At 51.7% G+C, this 16,925-nt stretch overlaps 6 protein-coding genes across 6 annotated transcripts; 2 read left to right on the top strand and 4 right to left on the bottom strand.

Annotated features, from left to right (window-relative positions):
• Positions 1 to 134: 134 nt before the first annotated feature.
• AUEXF2481DRAFT_2068 (uncharacterized protein) lies at positions 135 to 2,122 on the top strand (the record flags this gene model as incomplete). Its single annotated transcript, XM_013491814.1, has 2 exons — positions 135 to 159; positions 216 to 2,122. 2 exons carry the CDS (start codon positions 135 to 137, stop codon positions 2,120 to 2,122), a joined length of 1,932 nt encoding a protein of 643 aa, XP_013347268.1.
• A 1,266-nt stretch (positions 2,123 to 3,388) lies between these two features.
• On the bottom strand, positions 3,389 to 5,310 carry AUEXF2481DRAFT_62472 (uncharacterized protein; the record flags this gene model as incomplete). Its single annotated transcript, XM_013492142.1, has 2 exons — positions 3,389 to 4,315; positions 4,366 to 5,310. The coding sequence occupies 2 exons, from the start codon at positions 5,308 to 5,310 to the stop codon at positions 3,389 to 3,391; spliced, it is 1,872 nt and encodes a 623-aa protein (XP_013347596.1).
• A 696-nt stretch (positions 5,311 to 6,006) lies between these two features.
• On the bottom strand, positions 6,007 to 8,003 carry AUEXF2481DRAFT_26481 (uncharacterized protein; the record flags this gene model as incomplete). Its single annotated transcript, XM_013491936.1, has 2 exons — positions 6,007 to 7,070; positions 7,124 to 8,003. 2 exons carry the CDS (start codon positions 8,001 to 8,003, stop codon positions 6,007 to 6,009), a joined length of 1,944 nt encoding a protein of 647 aa, XP_013347390.1.
• Positions 8,004 to 8,178: 175 nt separating this feature from the next.
• Positions 8,179 to 11,072, bottom strand: AUEXF2481DRAFT_409411 (uncharacterized protein). Its single transcript, XM_013492315.1, has 3 exons — positions 9,422 to 11,072; positions 9,076 to 9,338; positions 8,179 to 9,008 (listed from the first exon to the last, which is right to left on the bottom strand). Exons 1-3 carry the CDS (start codon positions 10,908 to 10,910, stop codon positions 8,355 to 8,357), a joined length of 2,406 nt encoding a protein of 801 aa, XP_013347769.1. The 5' UTR covers positions 10,911 to 11,072; the 3' UTR covers positions 8,179 to 8,354.
• On the bottom strand, positions 10,905 to 11,984 carry AUEXF2481DRAFT_36579 (uncharacterized protein). The gene has a single exon (XM_013492068.1). It carries the CDS (start codon positions 11,893 to 11,895, stop codon positions 11,236 to 11,238), a length of 660 nt encoding a protein of 219 aa, XP_013347522.1. The 5' UTR covers positions 11,896 to 11,984; the 3' UTR covers positions 10,905 to 11,235.
• Positions 11,985 to 12,266: 282 nt separating this feature from the next.
• AUEXF2481DRAFT_62287 (uncharacterized protein) lies at positions 12,267 to 14,170 on the top strand (the record flags this gene model as incomplete). The annotated part of the gene is made up of 2 exons (XM_013492126.1): positions 12,267 to 13,988; positions 14,051 to 14,170. 2 exons carry the CDS (start codon positions 12,267 to 12,269, stop codon positions 14,168 to 14,170), a joined length of 1,842 nt encoding a protein of 613 aa, XP_013347580.1.
• Positions 14,171 to 16,925: the final 2,755 nt, after the last annotated feature.

Here is a 16,925-nt window from a genome sequence, read left to right as displayed (position 1 = left end):
TGGCGGCAGTCGGTAGTGGTCGGAAGGCGGAGGAAGGAGAGCGGGCTTGGCAGGTTACGTCGTGGGGGAGGTGCGAGGCAGCATCGCGTACCCTCGATCAAGCTGATCATACATAGACAACAAAGACGACAAAGATGGACGAAGATTCGCCATGGGGTGGTGAGTATCCTTGTGGTCAATTCTGTCAGGCAGGATATTGACCAAGACTCGGACAGACGTGCCGTCACGATCGCAATCCAACAGCAACCTGGCCGCCCAAGCTACCGACGGCGAGCCAACAAAGCCGACGACTACGGCATCAACGACAGAGGACGACACTCCCGCTGCTCCCATCGAGAGTGCTCCAGCCAAAGTCAAGAACGCGCCGTCCAAGACACGACCTTCGCGCCGATTTGGAGGGCAGTCCACCACACTCGAAGCACTCGACGACTCTCTGGGTCCCCTTGGTCCATTGGGAGATGCCACGGCCGAAGCTGCTCCTGTCGAGGAACGTCCTGCACCGCCGCGAAAGGAACAGAAGGTCCGCAACGCTCCGCCGACCGCCTTGATGGAGAGCACCACTCTTGACGACGATGGCATGTCGACCATGTCCGGACGCGCGCCTCCACCCGTGCAGCCCGCACCCGTCGCAGACGCTCCCAGACGTCAGATGCAGCCCAGTGTCAGCATCGAACAAGCTGCCAAACCCTCGTTCGACATCAGCGTTGGCGACCCGCACAAGGTCGGGGACTTGACCAGCTCGCACACCGTCTACCAGGTCCGCACAAAGACTTCCAGCAAAGCCTACCGCACTCCCGAGTTCACCGTCTCGCGCCGCTACCGCGATTTTCTATGGCTGTACAACCAATTGCACAACAACAATCCTGGAGTCGTTGTCCCTCCACCACCGGAGAAGCAGGCCATGAACAGATTCGACCAGAACTTTGTCGAGAGCCGACGCGCTGCCTTGGAACGCATGCTGAACAAGTCTGCTGCTCATCCCGTCCTGCAACACGATGGCGACCTCAAGCTGTTCCTCGAGAGTGAAGCCTTCAACGTCGACATCAAGCATAAGGAGCGCAAGGACGTCGGCCTGCCCGAGACAAAGTCCGGCGGCGGCATGTTGGGCGCCATTGGCCTGTCGGTCGGGTCCAGCACTAAGTTTGTCGAACACGACGACGTAAGTGCCGCTTATTCTTCTTATATCGATGCCCTCCCCCCTAGTCCCGCCCTGCCCGAACCCGTCGTGCCTAATTACTACACTTACACCATCATGTCGCAGTGGTTCCACGACCGTAAAATCTACCTTGACGCTCTCGAAACGCAGCTCAAGGCCCTCCTCAAATCTACCGATACCGTTGTCGCTCAGCGCAAGTCACTGGCCGAGAGCTGTCAGGACTTTTCCGCCTCGCTGCATCAACTTGCTTCTGTTGAGCTTTCGCCTGATCTTTCCGCTCCTCTTGATGCCCTTTCCGATATACAAATGCGCATCCGAGACCTGAACGACCGCCAAGCACAGCAGGATGTCTTGACTTTGGGTATTGTACTAGACGAATACATCCGTCTCATCGGCAGCATCAAAACAGCCTTCCAACAACGTCAAAAAGCCTACCACAACTGGCACACGGCCGAAGCCGCCCTCCAAAAGCTCAAAAACACCCACGACAAGCTGCTTCGAGCCGGCCGCACCCAACAAGATCGACTCTCACAGATGCAAGCCGATGTCGCAGATGCAGAGAGACGTGTTCATCAAGCACGTCTACTCTTTGAAGACATGGGTCGTTTGATGCGCAGTGAACTCGACCGCTTCGAGCGCGAAAAAGTAGATGACTTTAAGAGTGGTGTGGAGACTTTTCTCGAGTCGGCTATTGAAGCGCAAAAAGAGCTTATTGAGCTTTGGGAGACTTATCTTTTGCAGTTGGATGCCGATGATGAGGATGGTTCTGCTCCGTACTTTGCTGCTGGTGTTGATGGGAGGGAAGGTTCTGGTGAGCAGGATGGTGCGGGCAATGGGGAGAATGACGCCGAGGTGGCTGGAGTGGGGGATGCAGAGGAAAGTGGTGACACAGAGGAACAGCAATCCGGTCTTGCGCCTGCTGCTGCTGCCGCTGCTGCTGCCGAGGAAGTCGAGAGTGAAGCATAGATTTGTTCTTTGTAGTTGGTTATTTGCACCACTGGTAGCGATAGCGATAAAAGGATGTTCAAAGTAATACATACACAGCTCTCCTTTTTGTCTCCCATGGATAAAAAAAATCCGATACTTGTTCTCTCGCGCGGGTAGAGGATACATCTCAGCGGTCGATACAGAAGTCAGCAAGGGTCATCTTTTCACCCGACGCAAATGTCATTTTCCAACGTATATCAACTCGCACAGTAGACAGAAATTGCGCGACAATTCGTTTACCAGACTTTTTGGTCTACTTTTTGCGGCTTGGTGCAAGTTAGCGCAATAACAAGCAAAAGTCGAAGTCGCTAAGAGTACCACCCTGACCTACAATTTTTCCATTAGATCTTTCCACACTAGCCAAGAACTATAGGTCCCTTTATACCACTACTAAAATTAGCTATAAAAAAAAAAAAGGTATACCATACAAAAATCAAAAACGATATTATATTAGTTCCCCTCCCTCTTCTTACTATAACAGCCGCGTACACCTTCTCTCTTTAAAGCATTAATAAAAATCCCGCTTCTATAAAAGTTCGAAGAGTGCTTACAAGACTAAAAGCGACACTATAACCTAGTTTTACCTGACTTTTCTAAATTTATTTCAAAAGGTATCGTGTATATCGCGATTGGAAAGAACCAAGAATTAAACACTAAACACATCAGTGCCATGATCTCCACGTCTCAAGAATACCCTGATGTCACAAAAAAATGTGCGAACAGAAAAGGTGGAAAAGAAAAACCATTTTTCGATGCATTCTTCTCATCAACCACGAAAAATAAACTTGGCCAATAATTAAGCCATATTGATTCTTTCGCCTTTTTCGCCATTTCGCCATCAAGAACCCGCGCCCTCTCCCGTTTGGAAGATCGAAAGAAAGAAGCAACAAAAACGCCGATATGCTCTGCGCCCCTCCCTATGAAAATATGCCATTTGTTTTAACCCCCCAGCCCATCCGGCCCCCTGAAAGTTCGAATGGTAAAATGAAACCTCGTTGCTGTTGTTCGCCAATGACCGGTGCCTCTCCCCCATTTTCTTTTTCTCCCTCTCAAAGAAAAAAGTTCATTCAGATCGTTAATGTGTGATAGACAGTAAAGAAAGGAAAAAAAGAGAAAGATGAAGAAAAGAAAACTGTAACAAGACAGCAGCCTCGAAGAACGGAGGGGGATGAAGAAGAAAAGGTGCAAAAGTTCCTCCACGGATCCTCTGTGGATCAAGGCAAGTGTGAAAAGAAAAAGTCCAACTCATCGAATGACATTCCACTCCTTGACAAGACTGCCCTTGCCAGTAACGCTATTCTCATTCCTGTTGGCTTTACCAACACTGCCAAATGCGTCCCAGAAACGAAGAGTCTCATCACCGGCTCCAGTGACAATCACACTGCCATCGGGACTCATGCTGAGGTAGAGAACACGATAGGTGTGACCAGTCAGACTGACGACCTGCGACATGGAAGGATATTTCCAAATGTTGATGGCGTGCTGCGAGAAACCATGCGTAGAAACGAGTTCAGAGGTGAGAGTTGAAAAGAGAAGATTACAGACTTGCGAGCCGGTGTCGTGAGTGCGCAAGAGATGAGGATTTTGAGGTGTGGAGGTCATGGGGTCGGGAGAAGCGTGATGCGGCAATGCTGATAAAGAAGCAGATGTAAGATCCAGATGTGCGTGTGTAGAATTCGCGCTCGTCAAGGCGGCGTTTGCAGAGTGTTGAGCGGTGGAGATGGTGTTCCAGAATTTGATGCAGCGATCGGCTGTACCGCCGCCACTTGCCAGTAATCCACGTTGATGCGGTGACCATGCAATGGCTTTTACTGCAGCTTTGTGACCGCCTTCCTGTTCACCCCAACGATGCAACCAGCGATCGCCCATACCATCCCAGATAAAAATCTTGTTGTCGTTACCACCAGACGCCAGCTGATTCGTGTCACTGTTCCAGCGCAAGCCGCAGACTTCCTGCTTGTGTCCGACGAGCTTCGTCAAGTATTGCTGTGGTGATCGGACATCGCGATGTAGAATAGTACGATCACGACTGCCTGTCGAGAGGATGTGAGCATTCCAGGCGAGCGAAGAAACACGAGCCGAATGGCCTATCATTGTTCTCAGCCTCCGTTGCGTGACTGTGTCGAAGATGAGGACATGGCCTCGGCCTGTGCCGACTGCAAGATGCGAGCCCTGGAGATGTTAGTCCTGGTTTATGTAAGATGTATCTGAGCAATACAAACCCGTTGTATCCAGCCGACGCTGGTGACGGTGTCGGCCGTCAGTTTGCATAACTGTTCAACCTTTCCAGACTCGCTGTTCCACAAGTATACGCTCTCTCCCAGACCTACAGCCAAGACGCCACTTGAGCCCCAGTCAACCAGGTTGAGATAGAAGTCGTCGGCAAGCTCAGGAGCATCCAGTACCTTGTACGGCACTTTGCTGACAGCTCTTGGTGTCTTGCGTGGCGAGAGAAGCATGGATTGCGACGAGTATTTGACCGGTGACAAGCTGTAAATGTCGGATCGGGCGTTGATGTTTGGGCCTCTTTCTGTTCGTGAATGCGAGCGGGGTGTCAACGACGGTGTTGGATGGTTGGATTTGTATGAGAAGAGATTCTTGTGCGGTGTAGAAGGGGTCAGGTTGAAGTTTCCTGGAGGCGTGAGAGACTTGTCGTTCTGAGGTATTGATTGCGGTATTTCGTCGCTAAACATTTCTGAGCGGAGGATGGAAGAATATGTTCGATTGGCCTCCTCGGTCTTCTGGATGTGGAGCTCATTGGCGGCTGGCTTCTTGATCGAGCGATGGGGAGTAGCAGGAGAGCCTGATTCGTGTAGCAAGTTGTAACTGGCATGGAGGTCTTGGCCAGCCCTGTTGGGTATGAAGCGGTCGGTATAGACGCGCTGCCTCTTGCGTTTTGGACTCTCTCCTGGAGTGTGTTCCCTGTTTCTGCCAGCCTCCTCAAATTGCTGAAGTGCTTTGCTCAAGGCGTCCGGATCCACAGCTTCGACTGTCGTGTGCGAGGATATCGAGGGAGCATCGTTTGTGTTGATGTTGTTGTTGTTATCCTTTGCGCGACTTTGCGGTGCTGTGGGAGGAGTCTTTGTGCCGGGAGGTGATGGGAGCTTTGGCGTGTGCACATCGTCGGTCTTTGCGCCAAACTTTGCTTCCAAACGAGCGGAGCGCATTGTTGTCGTGGGTTGTCGAGAGTTGGAGGCGGCGCCTCGGTCGATGATGACGGTAGAAGCCCACTGGCGACACTAGATGGTCCAAGAAGACGATGTAGCAGCGTTCGGAGTAGCGATAGTGGCAGCGATGCAATGCGACAGAGGAATACGGATAGTGCGATAATGCGACAAGCGATGGCGGCGGTATGTGTTTGTTGGCTGTTGGCTGTTGGAACGGGGACAGGGTGCTAGACAATTGCCAAAAGCCGATCGCTCCTTCCTGCTATTAACTGCGTCTGTGCGTTCGTGCCTCCTTTCGATTGTTGTCGCGCTATTGTTGTTGGACAGCTGCTTTTGACAATCGCAAAGTTGAGCGAGTGAAGATTGGAGCAACAGTGAACAATCGCTACCTCATGGTCGGAAGTGAGAACAATGTCTTGCGAGAGTCAATGACTTCTGCTTCGGCAAAAAAGCAAAAGCCCTATCAACCTTAGCAGGCTGGTTGTCCGGTGGATGAATCGTCAAGGGTCTCGCACGTACCTTTCTCCCCTCCATCTCCACACATTGATGGCGGATTCAAGCCTTGTGCTCTGACCGAGTCAGCCTCATTAATGCATATAGTCCTCAGCTGTTCTTGTGACTTTGATTGATGCTCATTCTGCTTGGTTCTATGTACTCTGTTCATGCAATCATCTAGCTGTGCGTCCAATCCATCATCTACTTCTTCTTTCCCTTCGTCTTGTCAAGGAATTCCACCCATGCAGGTCTGACACCTCGCTTCTCCAACGCCTTCATTACAGCATCCTTTTGTGGACCTTGAATCATAATCTCCATAACAGGTGCCTTTGGACTACTTCCATGCAACTGTTCTACACTGCTACTGCCAGCACACATCTTCCTCAGCTCATCCGCCAATGGTTGGGGAGGAATGAAATAAGCTTCCACACCCGAGACTTTCGTGACCGTCTTATTTCCTGATCGTGTTTCAAGTGTGACTTTGATCTTTGGTGCTGCACCTGATTTTGGTTTTGTGCTTGGTGAAGAATTGCGAACGATCGCGTAGTGTGGTGTGCAAGCTTGAAGAATGCGCTCGGTCAAGGCATCTCTTGGGACGGAGCCTTTTGCCAGGACTTCCTTGTCGAGGGGAGTGCTGCCGTCAAAGACCGCATTCGCGAGTGTCGGATTGAGTGTAATCAGACGCTTGTTTCTTTGGTTCGCCAAATTCTCAGACTCGATGTAAGCTGTTATGATAGGTTTGATCTCTGCGGCTGTGAACAGGGACTGAGATGATGCTTCCGCAGATGCGAATAGAGGAAGAAGCCTATCCTTCAACTTGTAGTATTGTTGCTTGTCCAGCTTCTGACCGATCGATTCGTCACCTGTGTCGACTTCTGCTGTTGCCTTCCCGCCGCGACCCTGGCTTGTTCCGGCAGCAGCCTCCTTCTTGGGTAGACGGTAGGGCTTGAAGCCAACAATGGCAGCATCGCTAAAGTCTATGTCAAGAATGATAGTCTCGTGCTGATCCCTCTCTTTCGTCCTGACAATCTTGGCCTTGTCTAATGACTTGATGAACTTCTTGATGTTCTTGTAGCTCGACTTCTTGATTTGTAGTGAATTTGCTTGTGCTGGTGTGTGGGCAGGGAGGAAAGGTTGGACGAGGTTCGACATGACGAAGGACTGAGTCAGAGGGTATTCGAGACCAAAGTTCGGCTGATTGCTGTTGGTTTCCTTGTAGTGGTAAGCACCGTAGAGGAAAGCTTTGCGGAAGGCATCGTCGATTTCTGTTGGCAGTCAGCATTTGATGAAATGGATGTTAGTCAGACAAAGTGCTTACCCTTGGTGGTCAGCTCTTTGATATCAACTTCTTCCACGAGACCGTTGCTTGTAGGAGTATCCTCACCCAGGCCCTCGGTCGGGTCCGATCGATCAGAAGAAGGTTTGTCCGTACCCAGATCTACGCCACCTTGCTCCTCCTCCTCCTCGTCCATGTTCAAGTCGGCAGCTTGTTCGGCAAGCGTTTCCTCATCGTCCTTGTTTGCAAGCCAACCATCGAGCGATTCCGGAGTGGCGAGACCAGGCTTGTTGGAATTGCTGTAGGCCCAGATCTCGTCACCTGCCCAATGCATGGTCTGCACAGCGTGTCCGCGAGAGCCCTGGACCGCACCCAGTGCGCTGACATCGATCAGACAAGCGCCGACTGCGACAGGTACCGAAGGCTGTTCCAGACTGGCGATCGCAACGACAGCACCCTTGATAGCCCTGGAGTTGAACGGAGGGCCGTTGGCCAGACCAGGAGTCATGAGATCTGCACCGCCTTGTAATTTCTGGACGACAAAGCCGGGTGTGTGTAGAAGAGGCACAATGCCAGGCTGCTTCCATAGCGTGTATACTGTGGGATACATACGATCCTCAATCTTGAACCAAAGCACTCGGGCGTCATCTCCGGGGTATGCTCCAACGTACACGGTGCCAGAGACTTGCTTCAAGTCAGGTCCATGGGTGGTCGTAAATCTTGCTGTTTGTACGCCATCGGGCAGCAGAGCGTTTCTCAGAGCAGTCGTGTCTGCAGTGGCGGCAGCTTTATCCTCGACCTTGGTGTCGTCCTGGGCTTTCGGCTGCAGACCGTACTCGGCGATTATGCTGTCTGCTGTCTTGCGGCGGTCTGAGGAGCGTAAAGGCGCCAAAGGCTTTACCGTCGGTTTCTTCTTGAACATGTTGGCGCGTGCGTGTTTATTCCTAGGTTTGGGAAAGTGTTTCGCTCAACTTGTCATGACGGCTTTTCGTCATAGCATCACAAGCCTTATCGATAAGGCAGGAAGTTGTCTTCGCGTATCCGCCATCCAACGTCTATCTCAACTCATCACTCGTCTTTGAACACGATCGAAAATGGCATAGTTGACTAAAGTAAGCTTCCAACCCGAGAAGAAAGGTTGGAAGTAAGAATGTATTCGTGAAATGATCGTATCCGCTCCACCAAAAGACCAGCCCCAACTCCCGCTCGCAGTACTAAGCGCCCAGAAAGCAGCATGCCAATGTGTCGAAAAGCACAACTATCTCAAAACTATTCACGCGGCATCTTTGACAGGTTTCTCGACTCGGACAAACTCTCTGCTGAGTAATGCTCTGAGCTCAGGACTGACGATCCTCTCCTTTTGTGCCGCAGTAGTGGTACCTGTCTGTGCATCGCTCGAGCTAGAAGCGGCAGTTTTCCCATCATGTCCCTGCGGTCCAGAGTCCAATGACCCTCCAGCAGGCACAGCAGCTTTCCTCTGCCTCAACGTCGGTGTAGGGAAATGATCTTTTCGATCGATCGCCTCCACAGTCCTCTGGAAACGCTTAAACAGTGCTTCTGCTCTGATGAGTGTAGAAGGCAAATCAATCGTTCCGCTCAGCTCATTCACATACTTCAACACCTCATCAAACCCCTTGAGGTGCTCCATAATAACATTGCGATGTTTCTCCAATATGGCAACAGCGATGAAGAGGTGGAAGTTTGCTGATAGGTAGTCTGTCCAAAGTCCTTCCCAGAGGCGGAGAACGTCTGGGTATTCGAATTCACGCTTGTACCATACAAGCAGCATGCGGAAGAAGAAGAAGAAATTTGTGCTATCCACGGATTGGAGATGCAGATAAAGTTTTGGGTCGAGGAGTTGGACCAGATGATCGAGGGTCGAAAGCTGGAGACGCATGCCGCTTTGATCGCGGAGAAAGTTTCGTTCCTAGAGAGACATTTGATGTTAGATGAAGTTCTCAAAGGAGGGTACGAGGAATGGAGAAGAAACATACCATGCGATCCATAAAGTTTACAAAGCCCCAGAAAGCGACTGCATCATCTTGCGTGACTGCATAGATAGGAGCGAGCAAATCACTCATGCCCTGGACATAGCCCAAATCCTTGTTGTACTCATTGTAAGTCAGTAGCATATCTTTCATCTGCTCGAGATGCACGTTTGTGCCGACTTCGGCAAAAGGCGAAGACGGATCTGGATGTGGAATGTCCTCTCCGGCGAAGAGGGGAATATTGCGATCAGTTCGGTGAACATCCTTTTCTACAGCACGGACCCCACGAACAGTGGGTAGATGTCAGTTACTTGATGCTGAAGGGGAAGACTGCGAAGTCAGGATAGCTTACCTATGCGCATTTTCTGCTCCTTCCACCATTCTCGTTCTTCCAGCGTGCCATCTTCATCCATCATGCGATCCCACCAAGCACCCTTGAGGCGAATGTACTCATCGTTCAGACTATTCATCTTAGCCTTGCGTTCGTCCTTGGTACTGTTCCAGTCATGAACACCTAGCAAGAAGAGCCAGGCATCTTTCCTGACGCCGTCATCGGGGTGGAGGCCTCCGTGAAAGACACGCTCCTTGACTTCGTCTGGAGTAACGTGAAGCCTACCATGAGAATCGAAGAAGGCGTTCCACTCTTTCTTGGTGACAGGATCTCTCTTCTCATTCAGTTCGAGATTTCTCATGTCAACGTCCAGAATCTCAAACTCGCCCAGTTCAGTATCCTCGTTTTCGAGCAAGTCCTTTGCAGTGTAGATACGCTGGCTCCTATCGCGCTCACTCTGTTCGGCAATGGTCATGGCCCATCTTGCGAGATACAAACGAGCACTATCAAACTCTTCTTGGACCGTCTGGACTTGAGGGTTTTGCATGATGCGACGCAGCTGAGGAGGCAGTTTGGGGTTATCAGCAGCAGCCTGAGCAGTACGGCGGGTGAATGTGGTGACCTGACTGAGCTTTTCCAGCACAGCCCAACGAGAGTCCTTGAAGAACTTTGCGACGGGATCCTCCTTTTTCTTCTGTGGTTGTGCATTGGGACCCTCCAGGGCTTGTTGCACCTTGTCCGGTGTGGGCTTGCCAGACTTGTCTGTGCCGAAGCCAGTTCGGTCGGCATCTGAGGGCTCGATAAGGAAAATGTTTGGCTCAGGAGAGCGCTCGACGTTGAGGTGTCTCTTCAGCCATCCCAAGACTTGATCTCCACCCCAAAACAGGTTACCGCTCTCACCGAAAGGATCGAAGTTCTCACGGGCAAGCTTCTTGCGATGATTGATTGTGGATTGACATTCACTGTCGTGGAAGAAGAGGGCAGGGAAGCTGTCACCAGAGCGAGTGTTGATGACGAGACTGCCGAACCACCATCCAGCACTGGGTGGGCGGATCTGGATGGAGTAAATTTCGCTGGCTTGAACAGCAAATGGGTATGGTCCCGGAGTGGTCGAGTGGGCCGAAGTGATTGGTGGAGGAGGGACGAGGTTTCGTGTAGGAGCGTCCTTGTCGTCAAGGTCGACCTTGTTGTAAGTCTCGAGCTGACCCTGACTCTGGAGGGAGGCGACAGGTGACCAGCCGAGGACGAGTGATGAGGACGAGATCTGGGCTGACGAGGAGGAAGGCGCGGATGACGAGGATGGAGACTTTTGCTCATACAAGGCCATGAAGCCATCGATATTGTCCTTGGAGGAGGCGGATGGGTGGACAAAGACCTTGCTCTTTGCGTAGAGGAGCTTGACGCCGCGCGAGGCCGACGATCGCCGACGCACGCTGTTGTAGTCGCGTTCCTCGTCGTCGCTCATGTCGTATACTGATGCAGGAGGACTGCTGCTTTGCGATGGGGCCATTGTGTCTTGCAGGATGCAGGAAACATGTGATTATCTACTCTACTCACTATCTTGCTGCCTTGATGCTTGTGACCGATGAGCAGTGACGTGTGTGGGGTAATGTCCTTGGGTGGACCCCTCTTTCCAACCCTCCATCGATTTCCTCTCCAGTCGAGAAAAGGTCAATTGATCTGGGTGAATAGACAGTCTTCGAGGACGAAATAGGAAACAATACATATTCGACCGAGTCTGTCTTGTACATGTTCGTGCTCATGAACGATACCGAAACTATGCAATACGGGTATCCAGCAAAAAGACTCCGAAACGCCTTGCTACTACAACCAAATCATCCTCTGGCAAAGCGACCAGACCCTGCTGGTGATGGTGCCCCTGGTCCCGATCCTGCTGACCCTGCACTCAGGTTGCTTGCTGCACTACCTGCTCTCGCCGCTCCCCACAGTCTTGCTTTGAGTCTCTCCTGTGCTGTACCTCCACTGCTCGGTGTCGGCGAGGCATCGTTGCCTTGCTGCTGGGCTATAGTACTTTGGTAGCTTCCCGCTCTCTGACTTGGCAGTGGTCGGGGTGCTGCCAAATTGTCTCCTCCCTGAGCGCGTCCCTGGTATGATCCGTTTCGTTCTTGGGGTCGGACTCGGAGCGATTGTGGTTGTGGTGATGGCTGTCTCTGTCCCGGCGTATCCCATAGATCGCTCAGACCACCTCTTCCTCCTCCTTGAGGCGCATTGATTGTGGGCATTTGCTGTGACGATTGTTGTCTCAGACTCGATGTGAAGGATGATGCTGTCTGCGCTGATGCTGATCGCTTGGGATCATTCGGTAGCCATGGTGGAAAGGCTTTGCCTTGCTCCACGTAGTATGCGCGAAGAGCACGACACAGGTGAGAGTCGTCCTCGGTGTCGCCGTCGACCTCGTCGGACAGGAGGTTGCGCCGGAGCGTGTTGTATTTGGATGTGGTATTTGTGAGTATGTTGGACAAGTACGACGACATGATGGGTGGTGGTGGGTGATTAGGTATTGAACTGCCAGCAGTTGTTGTTGACTTGCGTCAAGTCGTTCGTTCGGGTTGATGTTGTGCGAGTGGTGATGCAGCCTTAGGAAGGTCAGCCGGCGGGAGGCAGCTTTCCCGAGCCTTGGCTCTCCCTTTCGGGTCATCCGAGCACTTTTCTGACCATCTACCTCTTCCACTCCGTCGCCAGTCTTTCCTGTTGCAAATAAGCGTACAACTGACATGCTACCCCGCTGTTATACTTGCCGTGACTCTTACGTATATATGTATCATGTAGGTTCCTTTTGACACTCTTCTCCGTCCTTTCAATCTCCCTCCCTTGCTACACTCAAGATTCCGCCATCGTCATCAACATGCTTGTTACACCTCTTCAACCCCACAATGTGTCCTTACCGCACTTTCCAAAGCCAGCTGTCACGACAACTGCTTCATCAAAATGCTCTCCTCGAACAATTGCCCAAGCATGGCTCGAACGCTTCTCGGCTGTCCTGAGCTCTGGCGACGTTTCACATCTATCCACCGTCATGCACCAAGACAGCTGGTGGCGTGATCATGTGGCTCTATCCTGGGATCTTCGTACTCTTCATGGCCTAGAAGCTATCACCTCTTTCCTATCTTCCGTGCTTCCGACTATCAAGTTGCACCCACTATCTCTGGCAGAGGATGGTGAATCTTATGCCCCGTCAATTGTCAGCCCTCTCCCGGAACTCGAATGGGTACAGTCTATGTTCACTTTTGAAACAAGCACAGGCAGAGGTCGAGGTTTCCTTCGTCTAGCTCAAGCCGTAGACGGTGACTGGAAAGCTCACATGCTGTACACAGCCCTTGACGAGATCAAAGGCTATGAGGAAACCACAGGTGCCCGTCGAGCCCACGGGGGTCAGAACTCCTCTCTTGGTGGTAATTGGCTCGAGCGAAGACAGCAAACTTACGATTTCACCGAATCTGAACCTACTGCCTTGATCATTGGAGCCGGTCAAGCCGGCTTGAATCTCGCTGCTCGACTTCAAGCGCTGGGGATTCCCACCTTGATCGTGGACAGACAGAAACGTGTGGGTGACAACTGGCGAACCCGATACCGCACCTTGGTGACCCATGACCCTGTGACTTATGCTCACATGTCATATCTTCCTTTCCCGTCAAATTGGCCTCTCTACACGCCCAAGGACAAACTTGGAGACTGGTTTGAGGCGTATGCCAGTTTGATGGAACTCAACATCTGGCTCTCCACTTCTGTCACTTCAGCCTCGTATTCAGAATCCTCAAAATCATGGACCGTCGACATCACAAAACCAGATGGAAGCAAGAGGACACTTCACCCTTCTCAACTCATCCTTGCTACAGGCCACAGCGGTGAGCCACGTATACCAACTTTTCCGGGTCAAGACTCCTTCAAAGGCACAGTTTACCACGGCAGTATGCACAAAGATGCAACTCCTTCCACAGCCTCTGGCAAGAAGATTCTCGTCGTGGGAACCGGTAACAGCGGCCACGACATCGCTCAGAACTACCATGAAGCCGGTGCCGAGAGCGTGACATTGCTCCAACGCTCAGGAACCTATGTCCTGCAAGCCGAGAAAGGAGGACACATGCTTCACGCAGGGACTTATGATGAAACTGGCCCTCCAACCGAAGACGCAGACATCTATTCACAATCTCTCCCTCTACCCGTCCAGTTCGCTCTCGGCAGAAATCTGACTGCCGCCATCAAAGAAGCCGAAGCCGAAAACCTCGAAGGTCTGGAAAAAGCAGGCTTTAAAGTCGACTTTGGTCTCGATGGCTCAGGCCTATTTAGGAAATACATGACCAAAGGTGGAGGCTACTACATCGACGTCGGATGTAGCGAGCTCATTCGTGCCGGTAAGGTAAAAGTCGTGCGTTGCGAACAGGGAATTGCTGGCTTTGAACCTTCTGGCGTGCGTCTAGCGGATGGCAATTTTGTTGAAGCAGATGTTGTTGTGCTGGCAACGGGGTATGATAACATGCGCACTTCTGCTCGTAAGATTCTTGGGGACGAGATTGCGGATAAGGCGAGTGATGTGTGGGATCTTGATGATGAGGGCGAATTGAACGGCGTAAGTCCAACATCTATATCGTCCACGCTCTCAGTCGACAATGCTAATGCGATATGAAATAGATGTGGCGACCTTCTGGCCATAAAGGCTTCTGGTACATGGGTGGTAATCTGGCACTGTGCAGGATATACAGTAAGTTTCTGGCATTGCAGATCAAAGCTGCAGAAGTCGGATTGCAGTGAGATTGGAAGTAAAAGTACAATGTGTAGCTCTGATCTTATACAATGGTCACTCGCAGTGCTGGTAGTGGGAATATCATCGTCAAAATATGTTACTGTGTAAGGGCGTTATTCACGTCGCCAATTCACAGGATATGCTCGGCCGAGAAATTGAAGAGGCAATGCCGTATCGCGCCGTATCCCAAGCGTACCACTTTGATCACATCTGGCAATTGTGCCCGAGATCTTCATGCATGCGGGCCCCGTGGGATTCAAAAGCCGCCAAAGTGGAGCACTGTGGGATACACTGTCATCAGGACTTCAGTGTGCTCGCAGGAATGTTTGAGCAGCGTCAACAAGGCTCACGAGTCTTGCAATGACCATCGGGTCGAACTTGGCAAGAACAGTCGACTAATATGCTTCTTTGCTTCTGTTAATTTTCGGTGGGAGTTAAGGCTCGGCGAGCACCGCGAATTTTCTGGAAGCAAGGGTCTGCGATTATCACTGGGCGTACATATGTTTGCGTATGCAGTCGGAAACCATTCTCAGCCCCATGCTCAGCACGAGTCAAGACGACAAGATACCTTGTAAATTACCAGCATCCTCTCTAAAGTGTATAATGCCCACAGCTCTGTATCATTAGCTCGCACAGTGGGCTTAGCATCCCGAGGGACGCACATAACCACATACGCCAGTCGTGTAAGCAGCATCGTTACGATATGATCTTAGCAATCTTTGTGGTTATGTCACGTCTCGAGGTCCTCGCCGTTTCGTGGTCAGGCAGATATGCAGGTGAGATCGCAGAGGTATAGAGAGACTACACTCCTGAGATACTGGCAGTGTGGGAATTGGATAGAGTCATGGAGTTGCCAAGAACTCCAGCAACTCCATGGAGGCCGCGGAGTTGGAGTCCAGTAGGTTTGGATCGGAGTTGGAATGGGAGGTCAACTCCATGAAGTACATCCATGTGTTTCGAAAAGCGCCTCTCTGTTATTCCGATGGGCTGGGTCGGCGGCTGACCATCTGGAAGCGCGTATAGCATATTTGAATACACAAGTGCCGAACTCCCAGTGCGTATTCCACTCTACCGCATTTGCAAACACGACAGACATGTCTGATATCGCTTGATCCTCTACTCGTTCGAGATCGGGATGCGAACGAGCAAGCATACGGGTCAAGTCAAGTGTTGGCAGTATTGAGATAGGTTGTACTGTTCATGTCAGGCAGTAAAACAGCATGAGACAAAGTGCCAAGACAAGTTTCAGCCGTGCATGTGCCTTTGATCAAGGTGACCATTCACTTAGCCCTTCGCACAAAACAAATCACTTCTCTTCCACGATTACCGTTCGTCTGAACAAGACGCCATGGATCTCCTACAGACAGTGCGCAAAGAAGGCTCTCGCGGAGGCCGCAACGAATTCTCCTGGCAAGATGTGCAAAACGACCCCCACCGCCAGAACTATCTCGGCCACTCTCTCATGGCACCCGTCGGCCGCTGGCAAAAAGGCAAAGACCTGAACTGGTATGCGCGCGGCGAGAACGGTGAAGAACTGGACGAAGCGGCGCAACGGAGCGAAGAGATGAGAAAGATCAAGCAACAAGAGGAGGACGAGATGCTCAGAGCCATGGGTCTCCCAGTGCCGGACAGGGAGAATGCGAACCTCGAACCTGTTGCATTACGACCTGGTATGGCCGAACGAACCGAAGTAGAGGCTGAAAACGTACCGGGCAAACGTGAGCGCACACGCGAACGCAGTAGGAGCAGAAGCAGGGAAAGAAAGCACAAGAGGCGTCGCGATGGCAGCAGGAGTCGCGAGAGAAGACACAAACGACGATCGCGGTCAAGAGATGGTCGCGACGACAGGGACAGAGAAAGACGACACCATCCCAGACGCGACGACGATCAGCACAGACATGGGCCGGCGGACGATGGGCGCGAACGAAGACATCATCACAGCCGGCGAGAGCGCACCAGGTCAAAGTCTGTTGAGCGCAGAAGATCAAGATCTGTTGAGCGAAGAAGGCACAGATCTCGTTCGCCGCACAGGAAAAGAGATAGGGACCAGGACAGGCGTAGACGGCACGACTGAAGGCCATGGATATACGGACTGGCGCGATCAAAGGGTAGCAGATTGTGAAGCCCGTCACCGCAGTCTGCGAAGCAATCATGGCAGTCAGAATCTACGACTTCCCTTCCACGTCCGAGCCTGCTTATTCACGGCGCAGTCTACCCAGCAGCCGCGTATCCACAAACCGAACATGATCAATTGTTTTGCAAGACTCGGTCATACCATGAGTGAAGACGGAAAGGCAAGGAATACAAGGAAAAGAGGCTCCGCGACCCACGACGCAGATCAAAGCTTGGGGAAGCTTGATGGAGCTTGGAAGTTGGAAGGCCGAGGTTGGTGGGGTCATGACATGTTTCAGGGACGGACGCGCAACCCAAACGCCATTGATGCAATTGAAAATGCCCTTCTCCTGATCTCCCTTCGATACTCCGTTTCCTATCTATTCTTACCGCCTCGCTGTCCCCAGAACCCTCCACATCCTACACAAAACCCTGTCAATTGCGCTATCATGACGGAAAAGCTCAGCGACGCCCACTTCGAGGCCACGGCAACAGCTCTAGACAACATCACCGACCAAGCTGCCAAACACCCCGAGGACCCCAAGGAAACCCTCCACGTCCCATCCAACCACGAGAAATCGCACAAATTGCTCAAGCGCATCTTCCCCTATGATAGTCTCGAGGCAATGGAGTCTGCCTGGCACATGGGAA

Source organism: Aureobasidium subglaciale (genome assembly GCF_000721755.1).
Source record: "Aureobasidium subglaciale EXF-2481 unplaced genomic scaffold scaffold_2, whole genome shotgun sequence".
In the NCBI taxonomy this organism is placed as follows: Eukaryota; Fungi; Ascomycota; class Dothideomycetes; order Dothideales; family Saccotheciaceae; genus Aureobasidium; species Aureobasidium subglaciale.
The sequence above is the reverse complement of the archived record's forward strand: the minus strand, read 5'-3'. Positions and strand labels throughout refer to the sequence as shown.

Coding starts and splice junctions, on each gene's coding strand:
- AUEXF2481DRAFT_409411 (XM_013492315.1), bottom strand. CDS start 10,910: ATGGCCCCATCGCAAAGCAGCAGTCCTCCTGCATCAGTATACGACATG. Junction 9,339..9,421: donor GGAGCAGAAAATGCGCATAG/GTAAGCTATCCT, acceptor TCCGTGCTGTAG/AAAAGGATGTTCACCGAACT. Junction 9,009..9,075: donor TAAACTTTATGGATCGCATG/GTATGTTTCTTC, acceptor ATGTCTCTCTAG/GAACGAAACTTTCTCCGCGA.
- AUEXF2481DRAFT_36579 (XM_013492068.1), bottom strand. CDS start 11,895: ATGTCGTCGTACTTGTCCAACATACTCACAAATACCACATCCAAATAC.